At 46.7% G+C, this 22,720-nt stretch overlaps 1 protein-coding gene across 1 annotated transcript in view; it reads right to left on the bottom strand.

The window, feature by feature from the left end:
* The window catches only part of RHPN2 (rhophilin Rho GTPase binding protein 2), a 97,590-nt gene that overhangs the window by 45,989 nt on the left and 28,881 nt on the right, over window positions 1-22,720 (bottom strand). The window contains exons 2-3 of the mRNA XM_073605784.1: window positions 12,100-12,212; window positions 3,990-4,118 (exon numbers count right to left, since the gene is read on the bottom strand). Coding sequence (XP_073461885.1) covers window positions 3,990-4,118; window positions 12,100-12,212 — 242 coding nt within the window. The remainder of the gene's footprint in view (window positions 1-3,989; window positions 4,119-12,099; window positions 12,213-22,720) is intronic.

The raw sequence follows: 22,720 nt of genomic DNA, 5'->3' as shown, positions 1-22,720 counted from the left end.
TAAAATCAGTCTGTATGTGCAGTAAAGCATGCTTGTTATACTCACTGTGGAACCTAAAGGGGTTAATCCTCTTCATTGTGTAAAAAGGCTGTTTGGTCCTGTCTTCTCTGATCCTCCCCTTCTCCCACTGTCCCCAATCCATGTCCTGATAAGACAGAGCCTTAGGAGTCACTCTGCACATGCTCAGTTTGGTGTGTATTGCTAGAGAGTTTTTTTTTTTTTTTTTTATTGGGAGAGTGCATGTGATCAGCACAGGGCCAATCAGCACTGTCCAGACAGAGGGTCAGGGGTCCTGCATTCTCATAGGACAATTAGAAGAGAATGAAAACTCCTCCTACAAGCTTCAACCAGACACTGATAGAAGTCATAAGACTGCTATATACTGCTGATGAGAAAAGGTATTTAGCAGTTTATATTTACTAAAATAATTGCATTTCCATGTTCTGTGTACTGAGGGAGACCAGATATAGTGAATGCAGGGTCCGGGGTTTAGTAACACTTTGAAGGGGTTGTAAAGGTACGTGTTTTTTCACCTTAATGCATCCTATGTATTAAGGTGAAAAAACACCTGTCAGTGACCAGCCCCCCCCCGTTTTACTTACCTGAACCCTGAAGGGATGAGCCTTCTCTCTGCTGGGGGTTTCTGTTGATTGGATAGATTGATAGCAGCGCAGCCATTGGCTCCCGCTGCTGTCAATCAAATCCAATGACGCGCCTGCCGGGGGGGGGGCGGGGCCGAGTCCAGCATTCCGCGTCTATGGACGCCGAATGCCGGACTCGGGAGTGCGCCCGCAAGGTAACCCCCCCCCCCGGGAGAGTGCTTCTCCCAGGGGGTTATCTGAGGTAGGGAGGAGCCGAGACAGCTCCCAAGGGACCCCAGAAGGCCAGGATTGGGGCCACTCTGTGCAAAACGAGCTGCACAGTGGAGGTAAGTATAATATGTTTGTTATTTAAAAAAAAAAAAATTACATTTAGTGTCACTTTAACTGGTAATTGCACCAACACGCATCTGCCATGTTTCCATGTTCCACACCGCACCATACGGTTCGGGATGGGGGGAGGGGGGGTGTTTTTTTTGGAAAAGAGCCAGGGGACTTCTTTTCCGCGTTTCTTGCATGTAGGACAGCTGATTGAAATGAATAGGCTGCCCTACAAGCAATGCATGGGAATGTGCAGAAGAATGTGCCGGCACTTGGTGGTATCTGCAGGTGTGAGCCGAGCCTCATTCTATGTGCCTTATATAGCCAGAAAATATTATTTATTTATTTATTTCAGGTACGTGTATAGCACCGTCAATTTACGCAGCGCTTTACATATACATTGTACATTCACATCAGTCCCTACCCTCGAGGAGCTTACAATCTAAGGGAAATAGAGCTAATATGAGAAATAAGTACAAACACCACCCAGCACTGTTACCAGCAAGAGATCATTTTGCACTGAGCTCTACAAGCTTCCCTGTTGGTGATTGGAGCCGGGGGGGGGGGGGGGGTTAAACAAGAGATGCTTAATAGGCCCATAGAACCGTCTCTTATCAATCAAGAAATTCAGGTCCGAGCGTCTCAAAATAGTCCAGACACGCAGCTGAAGCCCCGTTATCTCAAAGTGGGAGATATGCGTCTTTGATAAATAAAGGCAAGGCTGGAGAGAGGGCAGAGCCCACCCCTTTCTATGGATTCCTGCGTTGCATGGCTGCGACATGAAGCACACTATATGGCCATGTAAAGCCTTCTCTATTCAGTTATTTAAAAAATGTGCAAGAGAAAAATCAGACGAGGTGTTCATAGCAGCCAATCAGAATCCTGCAAACATTTGCTAAACTGGGGGAGGAAAAAACGTAAGCTGCACTCTCATTGGTTGCTACGATCAATGTCGATTTCCCATGTTGTTTGCATTATAGTACCTCCTTTTCCCGGTTCACACAGCTTAGCATTCCTGTGCGATTCATGTGCAGTTCTGTGCAGTTTCAGTCCATTCATTTTGAATGGGCTGAAATTGCACCGCACTAAAAGTAAGGCATTCAATACTTTTGGAAACTCATTGCAACTGTGTTGTATACCATGCAAACCTGTGCAGGCAAATGCAGTACATATGCAACCTGCATTTGCGGCGTCATTAAAGTATTACTAAATCCAGGAGCCTGCATTCACTATATCTGGTCTCCCACAGTACACAGAACATGGAAATCCAATTATTTTAGTAAATATAAACGGATAAATACCTTTTCTCATCAGCAGTATATAGCAGTGTTGTGACTTCTATCAGTTCCTAGTAAAGCTTGTAGGAGGAGTTTTCATTTTACTCTGACTGTCCTATGAGGCTGCATGACCCCTTGCCCTCTGTCTGGACAGTGCTGATTGGCCCTGTGTTAATCACATGCACCCTCCCAAAAACAAAAAAAAAAACTCTCTATCAATACACACCAAACTGAGCATGTGCAGAGTGACTCCAAAGGCTCTGTACTATCAGGAGATGGATTGGGGACAGTGGAAGAAGGGGCGGATCAGAGAAGACAGGATCAAACAGCCTTTTTACACAATGCAGAGGATTAACCCCTTAGGTTCCACAGTGAGTATGACAAACATGCTTTACTACATATACAGACTGATTTTACTGTTGTGGGTTTACTAACACTTAGGCTCGATTCACACCTATGCATGTTGCTTTTGAGCGTTTTTGGAGGTTTTTTTTTCATGCTTGCCACGTTTTTGAGCAGCGTTTTTGCCGCGTTTTTGCCGCGATTTGCGTTTTGCGTTTTTTTTTTTTTTTTTTTCATTTTTTTTTACAGTCTTAAAAAAAAATAAAAAAATAAAAAAAATTAAAAAAACGGCAAAAACGCACCAAAAACGCACCAAAAACGCTGCAAAAACGGTGCACTTGCGTTTTTGATGCTTGTCCATTGAAATCCATTACATGCAAAACGTTGCTTTTTGCATGAAAAAAAGTCCCTGACCCTTTCCAAAAACGCAGAGGTACAAAAAGGCATTGATGTGAACATGTTCCATAGGATCCCATGTTAAAAAATTCCCATGCATTTCTGCAAAATGCAAAACGCATCAAAAAACGCGCTAGTGTGAATGGAGCCTTAGGCTCCATTCACACCTATGCATGTTGCTTTTGAGCGTTTTTGGAGGTTTTTTTTTCATGCTTGCCACGTTTTTGAGCAGCGTTTTTGTAGCGTTTTTGCCGCGTTTTTGCCGCGTTTTTGCCGCGATTTGCGTTTTTTTTTTGTTTTTTTTTTTTTCATTTTTTTTTTACAGTCTTAAAAAAAAATTACAAAAAAAAAAAAAAAATTACAAAAAAAAAAAAAAAAAACGGCAAAAACGCACCAAAAACGCACCAAAAACGCTGCAAAAACGCTGCAAAAACGGTGCAAAAACGGTGCAAAAACGGTGCACTTGCGTTTTTGATGCTTGTCCACTGAAATCCATTACATGCAAAACGCTGCTTTTTGCATGAAAAAAAGTCCCTGACCCTTTCCAAAAACGCAGAGGTACAAAAAGGCATTGATGGGAACATGTTCCATAGGATCCCATGTTAAAAAATTCCCATGCATTTCTGCAAAATGCAAAATGCATCAAAAAACGCGCTAGTGTGAATGGAGCCTTATGTGGCATTTTACTAATGCCCACAATGAAAGAACGTTTTTTCCGAATGGAAAATACCAAAAATATATATATATATATATTTTTTTTTGCCCAATTCACACAGAACGAATGTACAGATTCACTGGAAGAATGGCCATGCAATTTATTTTTTTATTTTTATCAATAGACCCTTTTCTGTCTTATGAGTGAATCAGAACTGGTTTTATTATTCAATCTGCTTGCAACCAATGATATAAATTTAGTTATATTATCAAAAGCTAGGAGGCTTCTTATAGCACAGCTGGATGGAATAGTTCACGGAGTGATGGTTCGGGGGGGGGGGGGGTTGTTGAGTTTCCCTTTAACCCTGAGCCCCCCCCATGACACATTGACCACGCTTACTCTGTGTGTTGGTACACCTCCACCGATATGTTCAGCCGCTCCAGCTCTTCCTTCAGCACCTGCAGGTTGGAGTTGACGTAGCTGAGCTCCAGGAGGACTTGCTCTCGGACTTTGTTGTTGGTGGTGGCCCTGCCGAGAGAGAGAGGAAATAATTAGCACATTGTCCAGCTTCGGAGTCACCTGCGGGGCACCCTGACCGAGAAGAATATTAGAGGCGTTCTCCACATTTTTACCATTTTCTTCCACCATGGGATTCAAGAGGTTGTAAGACCCCTTTCACACTGGGGCGGTTTTCAGGCGCTTCAGCGCTGGAAATAATCTCCACTAAGCGCCTGAAAAGCGCCTCTCGTTCATCCAAGTGTGACTTTTCACACTGAGGGCGGTAAGCTTGCGGGACGTCCGGAAAAGTCCTGCAAGCAGCATCCCTGGGGCGGTTTGGGAGCGGTTTGGGAGCGCTGTATATAGCGCTCCCAAAACACCCTGCCCATTGGCAGCTCTCAGTGGCGGCTGGTGGGTTCTTCTTTGGGGGGGGCAGCAAAAAACAAAACCCCCCTGGCGGCGTGGCACAGCAATCCCCCCCCCCCCCTCCGCGCGGGTGGTCTAGCCTGGCACTTACCCGCTCCTGTGGCGGGGCTGCGGTGTCCTCTTCTGGAGTGCGGGCAGTGGCCACAGCGGCCCCAGCGTCCCCTCCTCCAGCTTCCTTCACCGTGTGCTACGACTAAGGCTATTGCCGAAATGCATCAGCTTTATTGTTTTATTGTCGCTCTGATGTACCAATAAACGTCACTTCAAGGATTACAGTTTTGCCGGCTCTCCTTATTACTATCCAATAGGATCACCTGACACTTTGGCCAATCGGGAAACAGGTCTCACCTGCCTCCTGATTTGCGGGGAGGAACTTTAGTGTACTCGCAATGCAATGCTCTGTGCTCCGAGCTCACCCTTTTTTGAAGCCTATTAGAGCCTCTGGGTCTAATCAGGTGCTTCAAAAAAAAACACCCCCCCACCGCATTGGAATCCATGGTCCAGCGCCACTGATATGTAGATCAGGGGGCCGGATGCATGGATAGGGGAGGCGGCGTCCGTGCGTCCTCTATGAACGGGCCGCACAGGGTGGATAAAAATCAATGATTTTTAAAAAAAAATACATTTTATTTAAACGAGGCATATGATGAAAGGTACACCATTCCTACTGTGAAACACGGAGGTGGATCGCTGATGTTTTGGGGATGTGTGATCTACAAAGGCACAGGAAATGTGGTCAAAATTGATGGCAAGATGAAGTATGTACAGTATGTTATCAAAAAATACTGGAGGAACATTTGCATTCATCAGCCAGGAAGCTGTGCATGGGACGTACTTGGACTTTCCAACATGACAATGATCCAAAACACAAGGCCAAGTCGACCTATCATTGGCTACAGCAGAATAAAGTGAAGGTTCTGGAGTGACCATCTCAGTCTCCTGACCTCAATATCATTGAGCCCCTCTGGGGAGATCTCAAATGTGCCGTTCATGCAACACAGCCCAAGAATTTACAGGAACTGGAGGCTTTTTGCTAAGAGGAACCATCTGAGAAGATAAAGAGCCTCATCCACAAATACCACAAAAAGACTTCAAGCTGTCATTGATGTTAAAGCGGGGGTTCACCCACACCGCCAAAAAAAAAAAAAATATTAAAAGCCAGCAGCTACAAATACTGCAGCTGCTGACTTTTAATACATGGCCACTTACCTGTCCCAGGGTCCAGCGATGTCGGCAGCCGACGCCGATAACCCGCTCGGTTCTCGGCAGCTGCCGCCGCCATCCTAGTTGAGCGAATCAGGAAGTGAAGCGTTGCGGCTTCACTTCCCGGTTCCCTACTGCGCATGCGCGAGTCGCGCTGCGCGTCCCTAGTGGTCCCCGCTCTCTCCTGGGAGCTGTGTGTTCCCAGCAGACAGCGCGGTGGGAGTCTATGCCGGAAATGGGTGCAAATACCTGTCTTAGACAGGTATCTGCACCCCCCTCCCCCCTGAAAGGTGCCAAATGTGACACTGGAGGGGGGGAGGGTTCCGAAAAGCGGAAGTTCCATTTTTGTGTGGAACTCCGCTTTAAAGGGGGCAATACATGGTATTAGGAACTGGGGTATGTAAACTTTTGATCAGGGTCATTTGGGTAGTTTCTGTTGTCATTATGATTTTAAAAGAGTAATCACAGTTGATTGATAATAAATGGCTTCAGCCAAATACTAACCATGAGTGAAAGAAATGTTTTCGTGTTATTCATATTCTCTGAAAAATGGCGAAGAAATCATAAATTATGCCAGGGTATGTAAACTTATGAGCACAACTGTATGTGTATATATATATATATATATATATATATATATATATATATATATATATATATATATATATATATATATTTTTTTTTTTTTTTTTTTTTTTTTTTTTCTCTATACTGAAACTATATATTATTATTATTATTATTTTACAAATAGTGATATGGCTTCATTATTTCTAAAAAAACAAAACAAAAATAATATATACTTTCTAGTATAAGGTCCCTATGTCACTTTGTATCAAATGTATCACTTTCTTAAAGTAATACATTTATATCTAAAAACATCACAAATATCTAGTATGAGGAAGTAGTCATCAACAATGTCATTAACAATGTTAAAGGGAACCAAATCTATCATTGGAACTCTCCTTGAGGGGACACCTGTACATCCAAAACCATAGAAAACAAATGACAGTTTCTAGTATAGAGAACCGCTCCTTACATCAACAATGTTAAAGGGAAACAATACTTTAAATGAAAGAGAACCTGTCATGGCTAAAGCATGGGAGAGGCCACCGTTGACGTGTTTTTAAAGGTACAAGCTCCAGGTTGTCTCACTTAAGCTGCCCATACATTGGTAGAATTTCAAACAAACGTTCGTATGAACATTCTCAGAATATTTGATGACTTGATGAATGTCGTTCGAAACTACATTTGTTTTTAACATTCGATTCTGGAGCGAATGTACTTTTCTGAATCAAAACCACATTCACTCTAATGCCGCGTACACACGGTCAGACTTTTTGACCGGACTTGTCTGACGGACGCCGACGGGACCAAATCCGGCGAACAATCCAATCGTGTGTGGGCTTCACCGGACCTTCAGCGGACTTTTCCAGTCGCAAATCTGACGGACTTTAGATTTGGAACATGCTTCAAATCTTTACGTCCTAACTCCGCCGAACCCAGAAATCCGCTCGTCTGTATGCTAGTCCGACGGACAAAAACCGACGCTAGGGCAGCTATTGGCTACTGGCTATCAACTTCCTTATTTTAGTCCGGTGTACGTCATCACGTACGAATCCGTCGGACTTTTGTGTGATCGTATGTAGGCAAGTCCAGTCGTTAGAAAGTCCATCAAAAGTCAGTCGAAAGTCTGTCGAAAGTCTGTCGAAAGTCTGTCGAAAGTCTGTCGGACGGGCTGTCAGACTTTTGTAGCTGAAAAGTCCGACCGTGTGTACGCGGCATTAGGCTCCATTCACACCTAGACGATTTGAATTACGGAGCGGAATTGCCATGGTTCTGCCCGCGATTCCGAATCGCGGCAAGAACGCGGGATGCTTTTGCGATGCTATTACTTCTTTAATTTACTTCTTAAAGTGATTTTATCTGCGATAAATCGCGCTGCAATCATGGCAAATCGCAACGCTGTCACCCAAATGAAGCACCTGCTCCTTTTTCAGCGACAAGCTTTGCGCATTGCAATTTCGCCGCGATTTATCGTGGCAAAAATCACAACGTGATTGGGGTGCCATTAAGAAGTAATGGCATTGCAAACGCCCCTGTGTTTTGCCGCGATTTGGAATAATTTGTGAATGAAATGTTCCATCAACCTTTGAATTTTCTCATCTATGCAGTTGATAGCGAATGTCCATTTGACCCCCACTATCAATTAGTAAAATCAAACGAATGTTCTTAAAACAAAAAATATTGAAGTGAAATTATACTGGTGTTATGACCAGCTTTATTTCTGCTTCTGTATACAGCCTTAAGGCTCGTACACACGATCGGATTGTTGGCCAACAAAGCGTCAGACTTTTGTCTGAAAGGCGTGTGCCAGGAACTTGTCTTGCATACTAATGGCACACAATTGTTGGCCAACAAACACGAACGTAGTGATGTACTACGTGAAATTTCAGCTCTTGAGCGCCACCCTTTGGGCACCTTCTGCTAATGTCGTGTTTGGTGAGCATTGATTCCACGCATGCGTGTTTGTACTTTGGACTTTTGTCCACCGAAAATTTAGTAGCCTGCCATCCAACATTTGTTGGCGGAAAGTTAGACAATTGTCTGATGGAGCGTACGATTTTAGGCAAACAGTCTGTCGTGTGCTTTAGGCCTTGAGCAAGTCTGCAGCCAGCGAAGGTGGAACTCCTGACCGGCATTCCTTGGGGGGGCTCGTTCAGATGTGCAGCTATCATTACCACCCCTCTGAAAAGCAATCTGCAGCGGATCGCTTTTCAAGGGGTGTTTGACAGGTGGTGAAGAGGCACCTCCTCGTCGCTCATATAAACGCTGAAAATGGTCACTGCCTGGGCCGCAACTGTGCGCATTACACGTGCTTGCGATGCGGTCTTGCATCTCCTTTTCACAGATAGGCGGCCAGGGAGTTAGAGTTCCCGCCGTTCCTGAATCTTGAATTCGAGACACAAAGCTTGGGTGTCACTCACATTTCTGAATGAGTTAGCACACAGCTGATACTTCCTACAACAAGGCAGACAGATACCTGATGACAATGTGTGAATCTGGATAGCGGAGGGGTGTCAGATGATCCTGTGCAATGCACTACAATGTGGAACTTTCGAGAAAAAAAAAAATAGTGAACCGGCAGGATTTTAATGCAAGAGATATACTATGGGGATGATTTACTCACACCGGAGAGTGCAAAATCTGGTACAGCTCTGCATAGAAACCAATCAGCTTCCAGGTTTTATTGTGAAAGCTTAATAGAACAAGCTGAAGCTAGAAGCTGATTGGCTACCGTGCACAGCTGACCCAGATTTTGCACTCTCCAGTTTTAGTAAGGCTGCTTTCACACTGGGGCGGTGGGGGCGTCGGCGGTAAAACAGCGCTATTTTTAGCGCTGCTTTACCGTCGTTATTGCAGTGGTATTCGGCCGCTAGCGGTGTGGTTTTAACCCCCGCTGGCGGCCGAAAAAGGGTCAAAACCGCTCGTATAGCGCGGCTATAGCCGCGGTATTGCTGCGGTATAGCCGCGCTGTTATATTGATTTCAATGGGCAGGAGCGGTTTAGGAGCGGTGAATACACCGCTCCTTCACCGCTCCAAAGATGCGGCTTGCAGGAGTTTATTTCTTCTCCTGCCAGCGCACCGCTTCAGTGTGAAAGCCCTCGGGCTTTCACACTGAACAAACAGCAGCGGCTGTTTTGGGTCGGTTTGCAGGTGGTATTTTTAGCGCAATAACCCTTGCAAACCGCCCCAGTGTGAAAGGGCTCTAAAGCAAATCATATGTCACAGGCGTAACTAGAACCTTCAAGGCCCCCAGGCCCAATGTGACCAAGTCGCAGCGACACTGAAAAAAAAAAAAAAAGACTGCAATGTTGAATCAGGCTGCTGCCCATTGCAAGGCAGCGGCTTAGCGTTGTCAGTCTGCAACAGGAAGTGATGTTATTGGCAGGATCTCCAGGTAAGGAAACTTTGCCATAGATTCACTTGGACTTATTAGAAAAGAGAATATTGTTGCAGAATGAGGAATTACTGGTATTACATAAAAAAAAAAATCAGATAATGATGTGAAACAATGCCTGGAATTTTTTCATTATCCTCTGAGAGCCACAATGGAGTGGGAGTGAGTTCTGTGCTTCACATACCTGAACACTTCTCTTCACTCCCATAGCCGGCCAGCAAAGAGGAGATGAGTATGTGCAGCTGTTGCTGAAGGAAGCTGCTGATGCACAGGTCCACTTTAATCTGGGTACAAAGCCTTCCACATGACAATAGAGGATTCCCTCAGACAATGGGGCTTCAGAAGAGACGACTTAAGTGCCGTGTAGTGCTTTTATGAGTACCATGGAAAAAGGAAAAGGAGGGGGGGGGGGGCAGAGACAATCACTCTCCAGGGAGCTCTGCGCTGTCACAGTCCAGGACCACCAAGGCAGAAGGATTGTAAACATGTCCATAGAAGCGAAACAAAGCACAGCGGCCAGTCACCGTCCCTGTCTTGACTTAAGCCTCGTACACCGATCAGATTTTCGAACGACTGTTCGTCTGCTTTTTTTTGTTGCATGCTAGTCTCATGTCGAAAGTGAAGAGGTTACTTTCATACGAAAATTCTCATATGTCAGAATACAAGTTCAGAAGTGACGTCATGTCTTGAAATAGTTTTGTATGTATTTGTTCGTTTCTGAGCATGCGCAGTCTTGCATTAACGATTTTTTGCCGGCCGAAAACCGTACTAATTAAGCAAAAATCGGACAATGAGTTCACGTACGACCAAAATGTTATGGTCTGCACATGCAGTTTTTTGTCGGACGAAAAAAAAAACGGAATCGGCTGTCGAAAGCACCGTGCTAATGATCCGAAAATCGGCAGATCGTTAGTCGGGCAAAATTTGACCTCCGATTTTTGGATCGTGTGTACGGGCCTTTAACCACTTGACTTGTACAGTGTGGGATTTGGCGCACAGGTGCCCCGCCCTGTAGCAGTTAAACTGCTACGGGTGGACCTGAAGTGGTTAAAAGACAACTACAGGCTAAAGTATGACTGTCTAATCAAGTCCCAATTCCAATTGCTATATGATGTACAAGCCTCAAGGTCAACAGGAAATTTCCTTTACCTTCCCCTTACTGAGCCAAATCTCCCTTCATTTGTGCCTCCTGTGCTCCCCCTCTCAGGCACTGCAGCTGAGAAGTGGGAGGGATTCAGCACCAGAGGCGGTGCTGCCAATCCAGAAAGCTGTGGGCGGGGCTAGGTGTGGCCAGGTGATGATTGGCAAGCTGGGGTTTATGATTCAGCAGTGGAAAAACTGATAGCCAACCCCACTATATGAGAGTGACAGCTCTGCTCTAAATTTAGGAGCAGTGCTGCATCGTTGTCACCCCATCAGGTATCAGTTTATTTAAGAGCGGACCCAGCGCAGGGATGGTAGGAACTAACTAGAATGGGCACAGCAGGTGGTACAGACCCAGGAACTCAGCACAGGGATGGTGGGAACCCCTCATAATGGGCACAGCAGGTGTACAGATCCAGGAGCTCAGCACAGGAATGGTGGAAACCCCTCATAATGGGCACAGCAGGTGTACAGATCCAGGAACTCAGCACAGGGATGGTGGGAACCCCTCATAATGGGCACAGCAGGTGTATAGACTTGGGAACTCAGCACAGGGATGGTAGGAAACCCTCATAATGGGCACAGCAGTTGTACAGATCCAGGAACTCGGGATGGTAGGAAACCCTCATAATGGGCACAGCAGTTGTACAGATCCAGGAACTCGGGATGGTGGGAACCCCTCATAATGGGCACAGCAGGTGTACAGATCCAGGAACTCGGGATGGTGGGAACCCCTCATAATGGGCACAGCAGGTGTACAGACCCAGGAACTCAGCACAGGGATGGTAGGAAACCCTCATAATGGGCACAGCAGGTGTACAGATCCAGGAACTCGGGATGGTGGGAACCGCTCATAATGGGCACGGCAGGTGTACAGACCTGGGAACTCAGCACAGGGATGGTGGGAACCCCTCATAATGGGCACAGCAGGTGTACAGACCTGGGAACTCAGCACAGGGATCTCAATAATAGTGATAGAAGAAGGTCGGGGGAATACTGTCAGGTGGTTCGGGGTGGACCCGCTCTTTAACAAACATACTAATGGGCATCAAGAAAGTTCTGCATCTCTTTATTGAGCGGTGCCCACACAGGAGCAGTCACCGGAGCTGCGCGGGGAGGGACGGTAACCTGAGCGTGACCCGCTGCTGCTACAATCACAGCTTGTCTCTTTGTGTTCATTAGCGAGCCGCATCTGTTGGGAATCCTCTGTGGGAATCTCAGATCACCGGGCCCCCTAAGAACAAAGGGCCCATTCTGTGGCTGAATGGATGGGAACGTACCTCAGGAGGTTCTCAGCTCCGGCCCTCATCCGCATGGCTTTCAGGATCTGATTGTTCAGGCCGGCCCTTTGATTCTGCAGCTTGCTGCGGCCCGTCTGTGCGATGGATTTGCCCTGTAGAAGAGATGAAAGCACATTAGTGGGATTCCTGGAAGACGAATTCCTGCTACAAAAACAGTTTGTGCCTTGGCTCATACAGGTGGCGGAGTGCAGCATAACCCCCATGAACAGTCCAATAAGCTGAACAGGTGCCAAGGAAGTAAAAAAAAAAAAAAAAGAATTCCATTGAACTACTGTAGTTCATGTTACCAAATCTGACCATGTACATTTCCAAAATACACAGCGACACCCCATACAATAGAAATTGCAAATGCATTTCTGCACCCAGCAGACTGCCATACAAAATAATGAATAGCCGTATGCTTGCTTGCATAAAAAAGCACACAGGCAAAAGCCTACATTTACTGTGGCCGCGGGAAAACGCAAAATCGTTCTGTGGCTTTTCCCGCGTCCTTCACAACCGATAAGTCATCAGCTGTCAGCGGGGTTGTCAAAAAACTTGTGTTGTGTCTTTACTCACTTTTTACACTTTTTGGTGACTAGGTTGGGGTACTGCTTTAGACTTAGGGGGGAACCCCGCGCCATTTTTTAAAAAGAAATTTTGGTGTGGGGTTCCCCTGAAAATCCATACCAGATCCAAAGGGGCTGCTATGGATTTGTGGGGGGGACCCCACGCAGTTTTTTTTCCTGATTTTTTTGTTGTCAGCAATAATTTTTTTTAACATTCAGCTGTCAGCGGGGAACCCTGCTGACAGCTGATGACTCATCAGTTGTTAAAGAGGTTGTAAACTCTTGGAAAAAAAAAAAGCATGTAAGACAAAGGCATAATGAGCTAGTATGCATTGCATACTAGCTCATTATGAAATACTTACCTTAGAACGAAGCCCTCCAGCAGCGCCCACACACCGCTGAGACAGCTGGCTTCTTCCCCGGTGTTTCTTCCAGGCTTGTGGGCTCCTGCGCAGTGAGTGGCCGGAGCCGCGATGACGTTACTCCCGCGCAGGCGTGCGAGAACCGCCGGTCACGGCACAGGGCTTTGAAGAAAAGGCACGGGCGGCCGTTCCTTCAGGGCACATGCGTCGGTGACTTTGCATGTTTAGGAGAAATTTACACTACCTTATTATAGGCTTACCTATAGGTAAACGGAAGTAGTAGAGTTTACTTCCTCTTTAGGGATGTTGCATGTGGCTTCCTAGCTCCCTCCGTAAAGTGGTTGTAAACCCTTACAACACACTTTTTGCTACAGGTAAGCCTATAATAAGGGTTACCTGTAGCTACCCAGGATATCTCCTAAACCTGAACGGTTTAGGAGAAATCCCCTATATTTGCACGTGCCGACGTCATCGGCACATGCGCACTGAAGCAAACTGAACCAATGGCCTGTACATGCCGTTGCTTCAGTTAGACGTTACCGGCGGCTCCCGTGCACATGGGCGGGAGTGACGTCATCACGGCTTCGGCCAATCACAGCACCGGAGCCTGCGATACCCGGAAGTAACTCCGGGAGCGATGGCGCCGGCCGGAGGGGTTGAACGAGAACCACTGCAGGGGCTTCGATCTAAGGTAAGTAATATATACTGAGCTAGTATGCTATGCAAAGGCATAATGGCATAAAGTAATACATAATGAGCTAGTATGCTATGCAAAGGCATAATGGCATAAAGTAATACATAATGAGCTAGTATGCTATGCAAAGGCATAATGGCAAAAAGTAATACATAATGAGCTAGTATGCTATGCAAAGGCATAATGAGCTAGTATGCTATGCATACTAGCTCATTATGCCTTTGTCTTGCAGGTTTTTTTTTCTGGGTTTACAACCACTTTAACAACCAGCCTTTTTACAGTTTGTTAAAGAGGAGAAAAAAAACAAAGCAAAACGCATGAAAACAGCATGCAAAAACGCATCAAAAACATGGGTTTAAAAATGGAAAACGTACCACAAAACGTACCACAAAACATGCCAGAAAAATGCATCAACCGCAGCTACATAGATGTGAACATAGTGTTAATCCCTGGACGCGGTTAGTGTGCATCCAGGGATCTACACCATTGCGCATGTTCATGCTAGCACACCATATACCCATGTACGGTTAGCATGCAGCCAATCATTGATATATGCAGTTGTGTCTCCCGGTGGCTGAAATGCACTCACAAGTTCCGTTGTAAGGACTTGTACACCCGCCTGCATGAAGCCTTAGACCGGTGATTATCAACCTATGAGGCATGGGGGGGGGGAGCCCTAACATCACCCAAGGGCCACACATATCCTGCAACTTGGGATTTAATACAAGAAAGTTAAATAACATTCCGCCCCCATAAATCTGTGACCGCGCCATAATGCGCTTTTTTTCTGCACCCACTGAAGTTAATAGGTCCCTGAATGTCTAAATATTCCCTTTCATGTGTCCTAGTTTACACGGCTCATAACCTGAGTCACTCCCCGGTGAAAGGCGACCGCACTGCGTGGGATCTATTAAAAGCAGAAGTGATGTCATCGCATGAGGTGCGGTACCACCCCGCCGGCCTGCAACTCTCAAGTTTGGGAATATTTAAAAAGGCCACTTGTAAAAAACAAATGACAATGCTGGAAACAGCCCACAGCTCTTCAATGGAAGTTATTGAGCTGAGGATCAAAGTTCACTTCCTAAGTACTGTATATGGGGGGAAGAGAACTTTTGGAAAATCTTTTTAAATTCTTGATGACCATGTGATGCATAAGGCAGGCTATACATCATTCATCTGCTTTGGATCAACCAGCGGGTTGAAGGATAGAAAATTAATTGATTCCCCCATCCACACGTTCGAGGTGGATGGGGGAAACCCTCCGGCGGAGCTATTCTGACAGTGGGGAGACTTCCTCGCAGTCGGAATACAATGATCAGTGTTGCCAGCTATAGCCTTCCCCGCCATCAGAATACAATGATCAGTGTTGCCGGCTATAGCCTTCCCCGCCATCAGAATACAATGATCAGTGTTGCCGGCTATAGCCTTCCCCGCCATCAGAATACAATGATCAGTGTTGCCGGCTATAGCCTTCCCCGCCATCAGAATACAATGATCAGTGTTGCCGGCTATAGCCTTCCCCGCCATCAGAATACAATAATCAGAGTTGCCGGCTATAGCCTTCTCCGCTGCCAGAATACAATGATCAGTGTTGCCGGCTATAGCCTTTTCCGCTGTCAGAATACAATGATCAGTGTTGGCGGCAACAGCCTTCCCCGCTATCGGAATACAATAATCAGTGTTGCCGGCTATAGCCATCCCCGCTGTCTGAATACAATGATCGGTGTTTCCGGCTTTGGCCTTCCCCGCCATCAGAATACAAAGATCAGTTTTGCCGGCTTTAGCCTTCCCCGCTGTCAGAATACAATGATCAGTGTTGCCGGCTAGAGCAAAAATTTTCCAACAAGCTGGTTGTGCAAAATTCGATCGAGAGATCAACTTTTGTACAACCAACCTGTCCATAGATAAATCGAAATGTGTCCAGTCCCTGCTGAATTGGCCAAATTTTGATCCATCTATGGCCAACTTAATGCGTCGGGCCTTAACCACTTGCCGACCGCTCTATAGCAGATTTACTTCTGCAGGGAGGCCGTTCTGTGCAGAGTTGTGTATATATATATATATATATATATATATACATATACAGGTAGGGGCGCACGAGCCCGCCAACGGTGCGCTGCTTCTGCTATGATTAGATGTTTTTGACGTTTCTCATAAACGTGTACAAAATAGCGAGATTTTAAGCGTGTTCATAATACGCTAAAGTATGAATGCAGCCTTACTGACCTCTTTCTGAAAGTAACTTTCTAAGTCTGCATTGCTACATTTCTGCCATTTCACAGCAACAGTATCAATTTACAGAAATGTTCCCCCTTTTACTATAAAAAGGCGTCTTTAAAGAATCACTAAAGATAATTTTTTTTTTTTAATAACAAACATGTTATACTTACTCCACTGTGCAGCTCGTTTTGCACAGAGTGACCCCGAACCTGGTCTTCTGGGGTCCCCCGGCGGCTGTCTCGGCCCCCCCCCCCCGCAAGGACTCAACACCATCATGCGAGATCCCTTGCATGGTGTTGAGTGCTTGCGGACGCGCTCCCGTGATACAACCAGCGGCCTTAGCAGCTCACACGGCCCCGCCCCCCCAGCGCGCCGCATCATTGGATGTGATTGACAGCAGCCCGAGCCAATGGCTGCACTGCTTTCAATCCATCCACTGTAACCAATCAACGGCCAGGCTGAGCGGCGAAGAGGATGTCGGGGGGCGAGCGCGGGACTTTCGAGGGGTTTCGAGCAGTGTGCCCTAGGTGGCTGCCTAGTTTGTCTAGTGGGAGCACCGGCCCTGAAAACAACACTAGGATTTACATGACTGTTTCTTCTCCGAGTCAAGATCTCAGTGGATGGTAACCCTGGATGATGTCTGAACAAAGATGGCGCCGGAGAGAAAAGCAGATGAAGGCATTGTCAGGGGGTGTCCTGTGATCTCTGTGAGAGGTAATAAATACCTGGAAGGGTTACACTGACATATTACGTATGTACCATATCTGATGTTAGGTTCACTTTACGTTTGGGTCCATTTCTTACGTCAGTAGAAATATTTCCAAGAAATGTGCACATCCCGGTGGAATGCTAATATTTAATACTCTGTCGTCAGGCTGGGTGTGGAGGTGCCAAACACAAAGAATCCAAGTGTGCTCACACCCAGATAGCGATATGGTCATTACTCACGGGGAGGGCTCGTCCTGCAAAAAGCGGCCTCTTGGAGCTGGCACACAGTCCCTGGCAGGACCCGCCGCTCCTGGAGACGTGCCTGGAATGCCAAGGCTGATGAGACGGACCATCAGCCAGAGCACAATGCACCAATCCCGCGGGTGGCACTAACAAGGATCCAGCTGAAAGAGGACCCTTTAATGCTGAACTCCAGGATCAGCAAATATTGTCTAAATACATCATCATACGTCATCTGTATTCTTCCTGAATCTCGGTGAACTTTGTGTATTTCTCCCAGATCTCTGCAGAAATCCAGCGTGAGATTTCCTGTAATAAAGACCACTCACTGCTGATCTCTCTCTCCTTGTACAGGGTGACTGGTCTTGTCTCCGCCCCCTCCTGTAGTTTTCTGTCTGCAGTGGGTGGAGCCTGCTGAGCCCCCCCACCCACCCACAGCTCTGCTCCCTCTCCTTGTGCAGGGTGACTGGTCTTGTCTCCGCCCCTTCCTATAGTTTTCTTCCTGTAGTGGGTGGAGCCTGCTGGGCCCCTCCCACAGCTCTGCTCACTCTCCTTGTGCAGGGTGACTGGTCTTGTCTCCGCCCCTTCCTATAGTTTTCTGCCTGTAGTGGGTGGAGCCTGCTGAGCCCCTCCCACAGGTCTGCTCACTCTCCTTGTGCAGGTTGACTGATCTTGTCTCCGCCCCTTCCTATAGTTTTCTGCCTGAAGTGGGTGCAGCCTGCTGAGCCCCTCCCACAGCTCTGCTCACTCTCCTTGTGCAGGTTGACTGATCTTGTCTCCGCCCCTTCCTATAGTTTTCTGCCTGAAGTGGGTGCAGCCTGCTGAGCCCCTCCCACAGCTCTGCTCACTCTCCTTGTGCAGGGTGACTGGTCTTGTCTCCGCCCCTTCCTATAGTTTTCTGCCTGTAGTGGGTGGAGCCTGCTGAGCCCCTCCCACAGGTCTGCTCACTCTCCTTGTGCAGGTTGACTGATCTTGTCTCCGCCCCTTCCTATAGTTTTCTGCCTGTAGTGGGTGGAGCCTGCTGGGTCCCTCTCACAGCTCTGCCCACTCTCCTTGTGCGGGTGGCAGGGGGGTAAGAATTGTTCTAGGAGGGGAAATTTTAGGAGGTGTGCTGGGAGTGGTGATCTGGGAGGGGGGGCACAACGAGGAGTTTGGAAGGGGGGGATTTGATTTGGGTGGGGGGAATTTGGGAGGTGGCATGGGGTAAGAATTGCTCTAGGAGGGGAAATTTTCGGAGGTGTGCTGGGAGTGGTGATTTGGGGGGGGGGGCGCACAACGAGGAGTTTGGAAGGGGGGGATTTGATTTGGGTGGGGTGAATTTGGGGGGTGGCAGGGGGTAAGAATGGTTCTAAGAGGGGAAATTTTCGGAGGTGTGCTGGGAGTGGTGATGGGGGGGGGGGGGGAGATTTGTGTTGGGAGGGGAGATAGGTGAAGGGGATTTGTGCTAAAAAAGGTAATATGATGGGGAGGGGGATTAAGATCAGTGCTAAGAATTTATTTTTGGGTGGAGATTAATGCTAGTAGGGATGATTGGGGGTACTTGTGCTAGGAGGATGGGGGGGGGATTGTGCTTGGGGGGGGGGGGGATTTGGGGGTAGAGGATTTGTGCTTGGAAGGGAATGTTTTTTTTGGGGGGTAGGGGGCGTTTGTACTGGGGGCATATGAGGAGGGAGAAGATTTGAGCTGGGGGGAATGGGGGGGCCAAAGATTTGTGCAAAGAGGGGGGGGGGTATTTCAGCAAGGGGATGCACTTGTACTGGGAGGAAGGGGGATTTATGCTTGGGGGGGCATGTAGGTTAATGCTCGCTCTACCTGGGCTCTATCTATCCCAGCACCATACATGTGTGACCCGATATCAGACAAGGTCTTTGTTGTCTTTCTCTGCCATCAAATTCCTGACCCAGTAGTCACTCGGTATCTGATTTCCCAACAAGTACAAAAAGTTTCATGAAGTCACAGGTAACATTCTCCTCCGTTACATAACACTGGGACACTCCTCCGGTTATTGGAGTACCCCCCGGAGAACATTCTGGAATACTGACGGAGGAGACACACCCCACCACCATCGCAGTATAAAGAATTTTCCTAGTGTTCCTACTGCATTATCTGCCAGAGTATTTGTATTTCTGTCCATCCAGTCCTGAGATTTACACAGCTCTGCCACACAGCACTGCCCTGTCACGGAGGGGACCTGATGGCCGTTCAGTAACACTTTCAGGTCTAGCCCCTCCTCCAGCCTGTGATTGGAGAGCTAAGCAGCAGACTGACAGGTCATCTCTCTGTCCCTCTGCTCTCTCTTCCCATCCCTTGTGAGCAGTGCAGCACAACCAATAGGCTTCTTGTGTCTTGTCCCTCCTACAGCCTCTGATTGGACATCTCAGCCTCGGTTCACACTGGTGCGATGCAGGAACCAGCGCCATTCCTGTACGGGTTCACGCATTGCACCTGAACCGTAGCGGGTGTCAATGTAAAGTTAATGACACCCCTAGATTGGTTGGCAGATGGCAGTGCGAACTGTAAAATGGTGCAGGATTCGGATCGCATAGCTTCGAAGACCCATGCGATCCGATTCCAGTGCGGACCAAGAAAAGGGTCCTGCACCATATTGGTGCGAATCGATGTGAGCCATACAGTTTGTATGGCTGAATTTGCATCGCACAACCATTGCATGTGATCTGCACAGCAGTGCAGTGCGAATCACATGCGATGTCTGACATTGCACAAGTGTGAACCCAGGCTGAAAGGAGAAGCAGCAGTCTAATGCGCTTATCTCTCTGTCACTCCGCTCTCTCCTCCTATCAGCATGCCCCCTATTAGCATATGAGCATAGCAGCACAACTGATTGGCTCCTTGTGCTTCTACTTCCTCTCCCAGTCTGAGCTCTGCTGTACTGCAAGAGGCTGATGAAAGGTAACATTCAGGTACTTATACTGCTTACATTCAAAACAATTAGCCCTCCATTCACAATATGACACACAACACGTCGTGCATATGCATATTTTTTTGCACATTGTTGGGCTACACGTATTGGGCATCCCCTTCATTTCTACACGTATTGGGCAGTCCATTCATTTCTACACGTATTGGGCATCCCATTCATTTCTACACGTATTGGGCATCCCATTCATTTCTACACGTATTGGGCATCCCATTCATTTCTACACGTATTGGGCAGCCCGTTCATTTCTACACGTATTGGGCAGTCCATTCATTTCTACATGTATTGGGCATCCCATTCATTTCTACACGTATTGGGCAGCCCGTTCATTTCTACACGTATTGGGCAGTCCATTCATTTCTACATGTATTGGGCATCCCATTCATTTCTACACGTATTGGGCAGCCCGTTCATTTCTACACGTATTGGGCAGCCCACTCATTTCTACACGTATCGGGCATCCCATTCATTTCTACACGTATTGGGCATCCCATTCATTTCTACACGTATCGGGCATCCCATTCATTTCTACACGTATTGGGCATCCCATTTATTTCTACACGTATTGGGCATCCCATTCATTTCCACACGTATTGGGCATCCCATTCATTTCTACACGTATTGGGCATCCCATTCATTTCTACACGTATTGGGCATCCCATTCATTTCTACACGTATTGGGCATCCCATTCATTTCTACATGTATTGGGCATCCCATTCATTTGTACACATGATAAACGCATCAAAGTAAATACTGTGTATGAAATGCAATGATTTTTTACATTTTTTTATTGGATATGTTTTATAGTAGAAAATAAAAAATATTGTTTTTTTTTTTTCAAAATTGCTGCTCTTTTTTTGTTTATAGCGCAAAAAAATTAAAAACTGCAGAGGTGATCAAATAGCACCAAAAGAAAGCTCTATTTGTGGAAAAAAAAAGGGACATCAATTTTATTTGGGTACAGCGCCGCACGACCGCGCAATTGCCAGTTAAAATAACGCAGTGCTGTATCACAAAAAATGGCCTGGTCATGAAGGGGGGTAAATCCTTCTGGGGCTGAAGTGGTTAATGATTACAGATCTGCGTTACTTTACGTCTTTTAGATCTGCCTGGAGTTCAGCGTTAGGCAGTGGAGTATTTTACCTCAATGTCAAAGGAAAAGATCCATAAAACACACATCACGAAGCAGACCCATGTGCATGAAGTGAGATGAATGGCAGCCTCAACCCGGACTCCAGCCAGGCCATGCCTCCCCAACGCGTTTCGCTCCGCCCCCTTGGAGCTTAATCATGGGGATTTTACCTCGTTAGCCATTGGTTGAGTCAGCACCTCTCATTGGCTGAGTGGCCTACAATCACACGCTTTCAACAATATATAGTTCTCTTAGTCAGGCATGGTGTACAGGGCTCATTCACACCATACAATGCATGCGCCAATGTGAGTCGTGAACATGTGCAGCACACGCTGCATTGTGTTGCTAAAACGCATTGCACTGATTACTTTTTTCTATCTTTTTTTTTTCATTTACACCTGATCGTGGGCGGAATCACTGCTATACTGCCCGCGATATTAAATCGCTGCAAGGTGCGTTTGCGACGCAATTACTTCTTAATGGCACCCCATTGCGCCATGATTTTGCAGTGGTTGTCGCAATCGCAATGCTCTACGCTTGTCGCTCAAAAAGGAACATGAGCTTCTTTTGGGCGACAGTGTCACGCGTTGCAATTTGCCCAATTTACCGCATGACAATCGCGGCAAGCTTGGGGTGCCATTAGGAAGTAATGGCATCGCAAACGCATCCCACGTTTTGCAGCGATTTGAAACGATTTGTCTAAACGCACTGCACAAACAGGCAACTTTTTTTTTTTTTTTTTTATTAGACACACCAACAACCATAAGACTAGGACAAACTGGCTTGTTCTTGCGTCAGGGCTGCGTTGGGCAACAACATTGGTGTGAATGACCCCCAATCCTGAGAGTGTCATTTCCTATCATGTATCGGTCTGGGAATATAAATCCTGACCAGGATACAGACAGGCCGGGTGAGTGCGGAGGGGGCGTGCTCCGAGGATGAATCTGCAGTCGTGTAGCTGGTCTGTCCTGTCCTCAGGCCTATAATTATGGACAGTGTAGGGGCAGCGGGTTTTCAAAATTACACGTTTCAGGCTTTGAATTTTCTCTGGGTGACGTCCTTGTGACGCCGCGTTCTAGCAGAGCCCATTATCCCTTCATTCCCGAAAACCTGGGAATATTCCGCGTCTCCCTGGTCTGCTGAGTTTTAAGGACAAAACTTTGGTTTACAAAATCAAACTTTTTCACCTTTTTAAGCAGGCCATAGACAAGTCAGAAACCGAACGAAAATTCTTGTCGATCGTCAGGTCGTTCGCTTTTCGCATTAGAGTATGGCAGCTGTGATAAGCGATTTTCATGCCGCAATCAAAAGCACATGATCCAATTTGCTGGATATTTTTTTTTTCTTACAAAAAGACAAAACAAATGATGCGTGATTTTTGTTTTTTGATTGACAGAACGTTCGGTTTTTGACTCGTCTATGGCCAGCCTTAGCAGATATGGAGGTGTTATTATTTTTACATAATTCTTAATGGCACCCCCATGCATCGGCTATTCCGCGCGCTTTCATGTGCACCAAAATGCATGGTGCCGCAGCACAATGACCTTTGCTGCAGCGCAATTTTTCAAAAGGATCAGAGACATATTCTGCTCATTTCTCACACATATAGGGCAACCCGGGGCTGCTGTTAGAAATCATGGGGCCCCATACAGCCCCCCTTCCCCGGCCGAAAGTGAATGGAGACATTTATCAACCCCTTTCTTTGCAGCCTCATCTGCACAGATGAATGAATAGGAAGTGCTCTCAGGCTTCCTGCT

This window comes from Aquarana catesbeiana, linkage group LG11 (genome assembly GCF_042186555.1).
Source record: "Aquarana catesbeiana isolate 2022-GZ linkage group LG11, ASM4218655v1, whole genome shotgun sequence".
NCBI classification, from domain to species: domain Eukaryota; kingdom Metazoa; phylum Chordata; class Amphibia; order Anura; family Ranidae; genus Aquarana; species Aquarana catesbeiana.
Note: the sequence above shows the minus strand (reverse complement) of the source record. Positions and strands in the feature narration are given on the sequence as shown.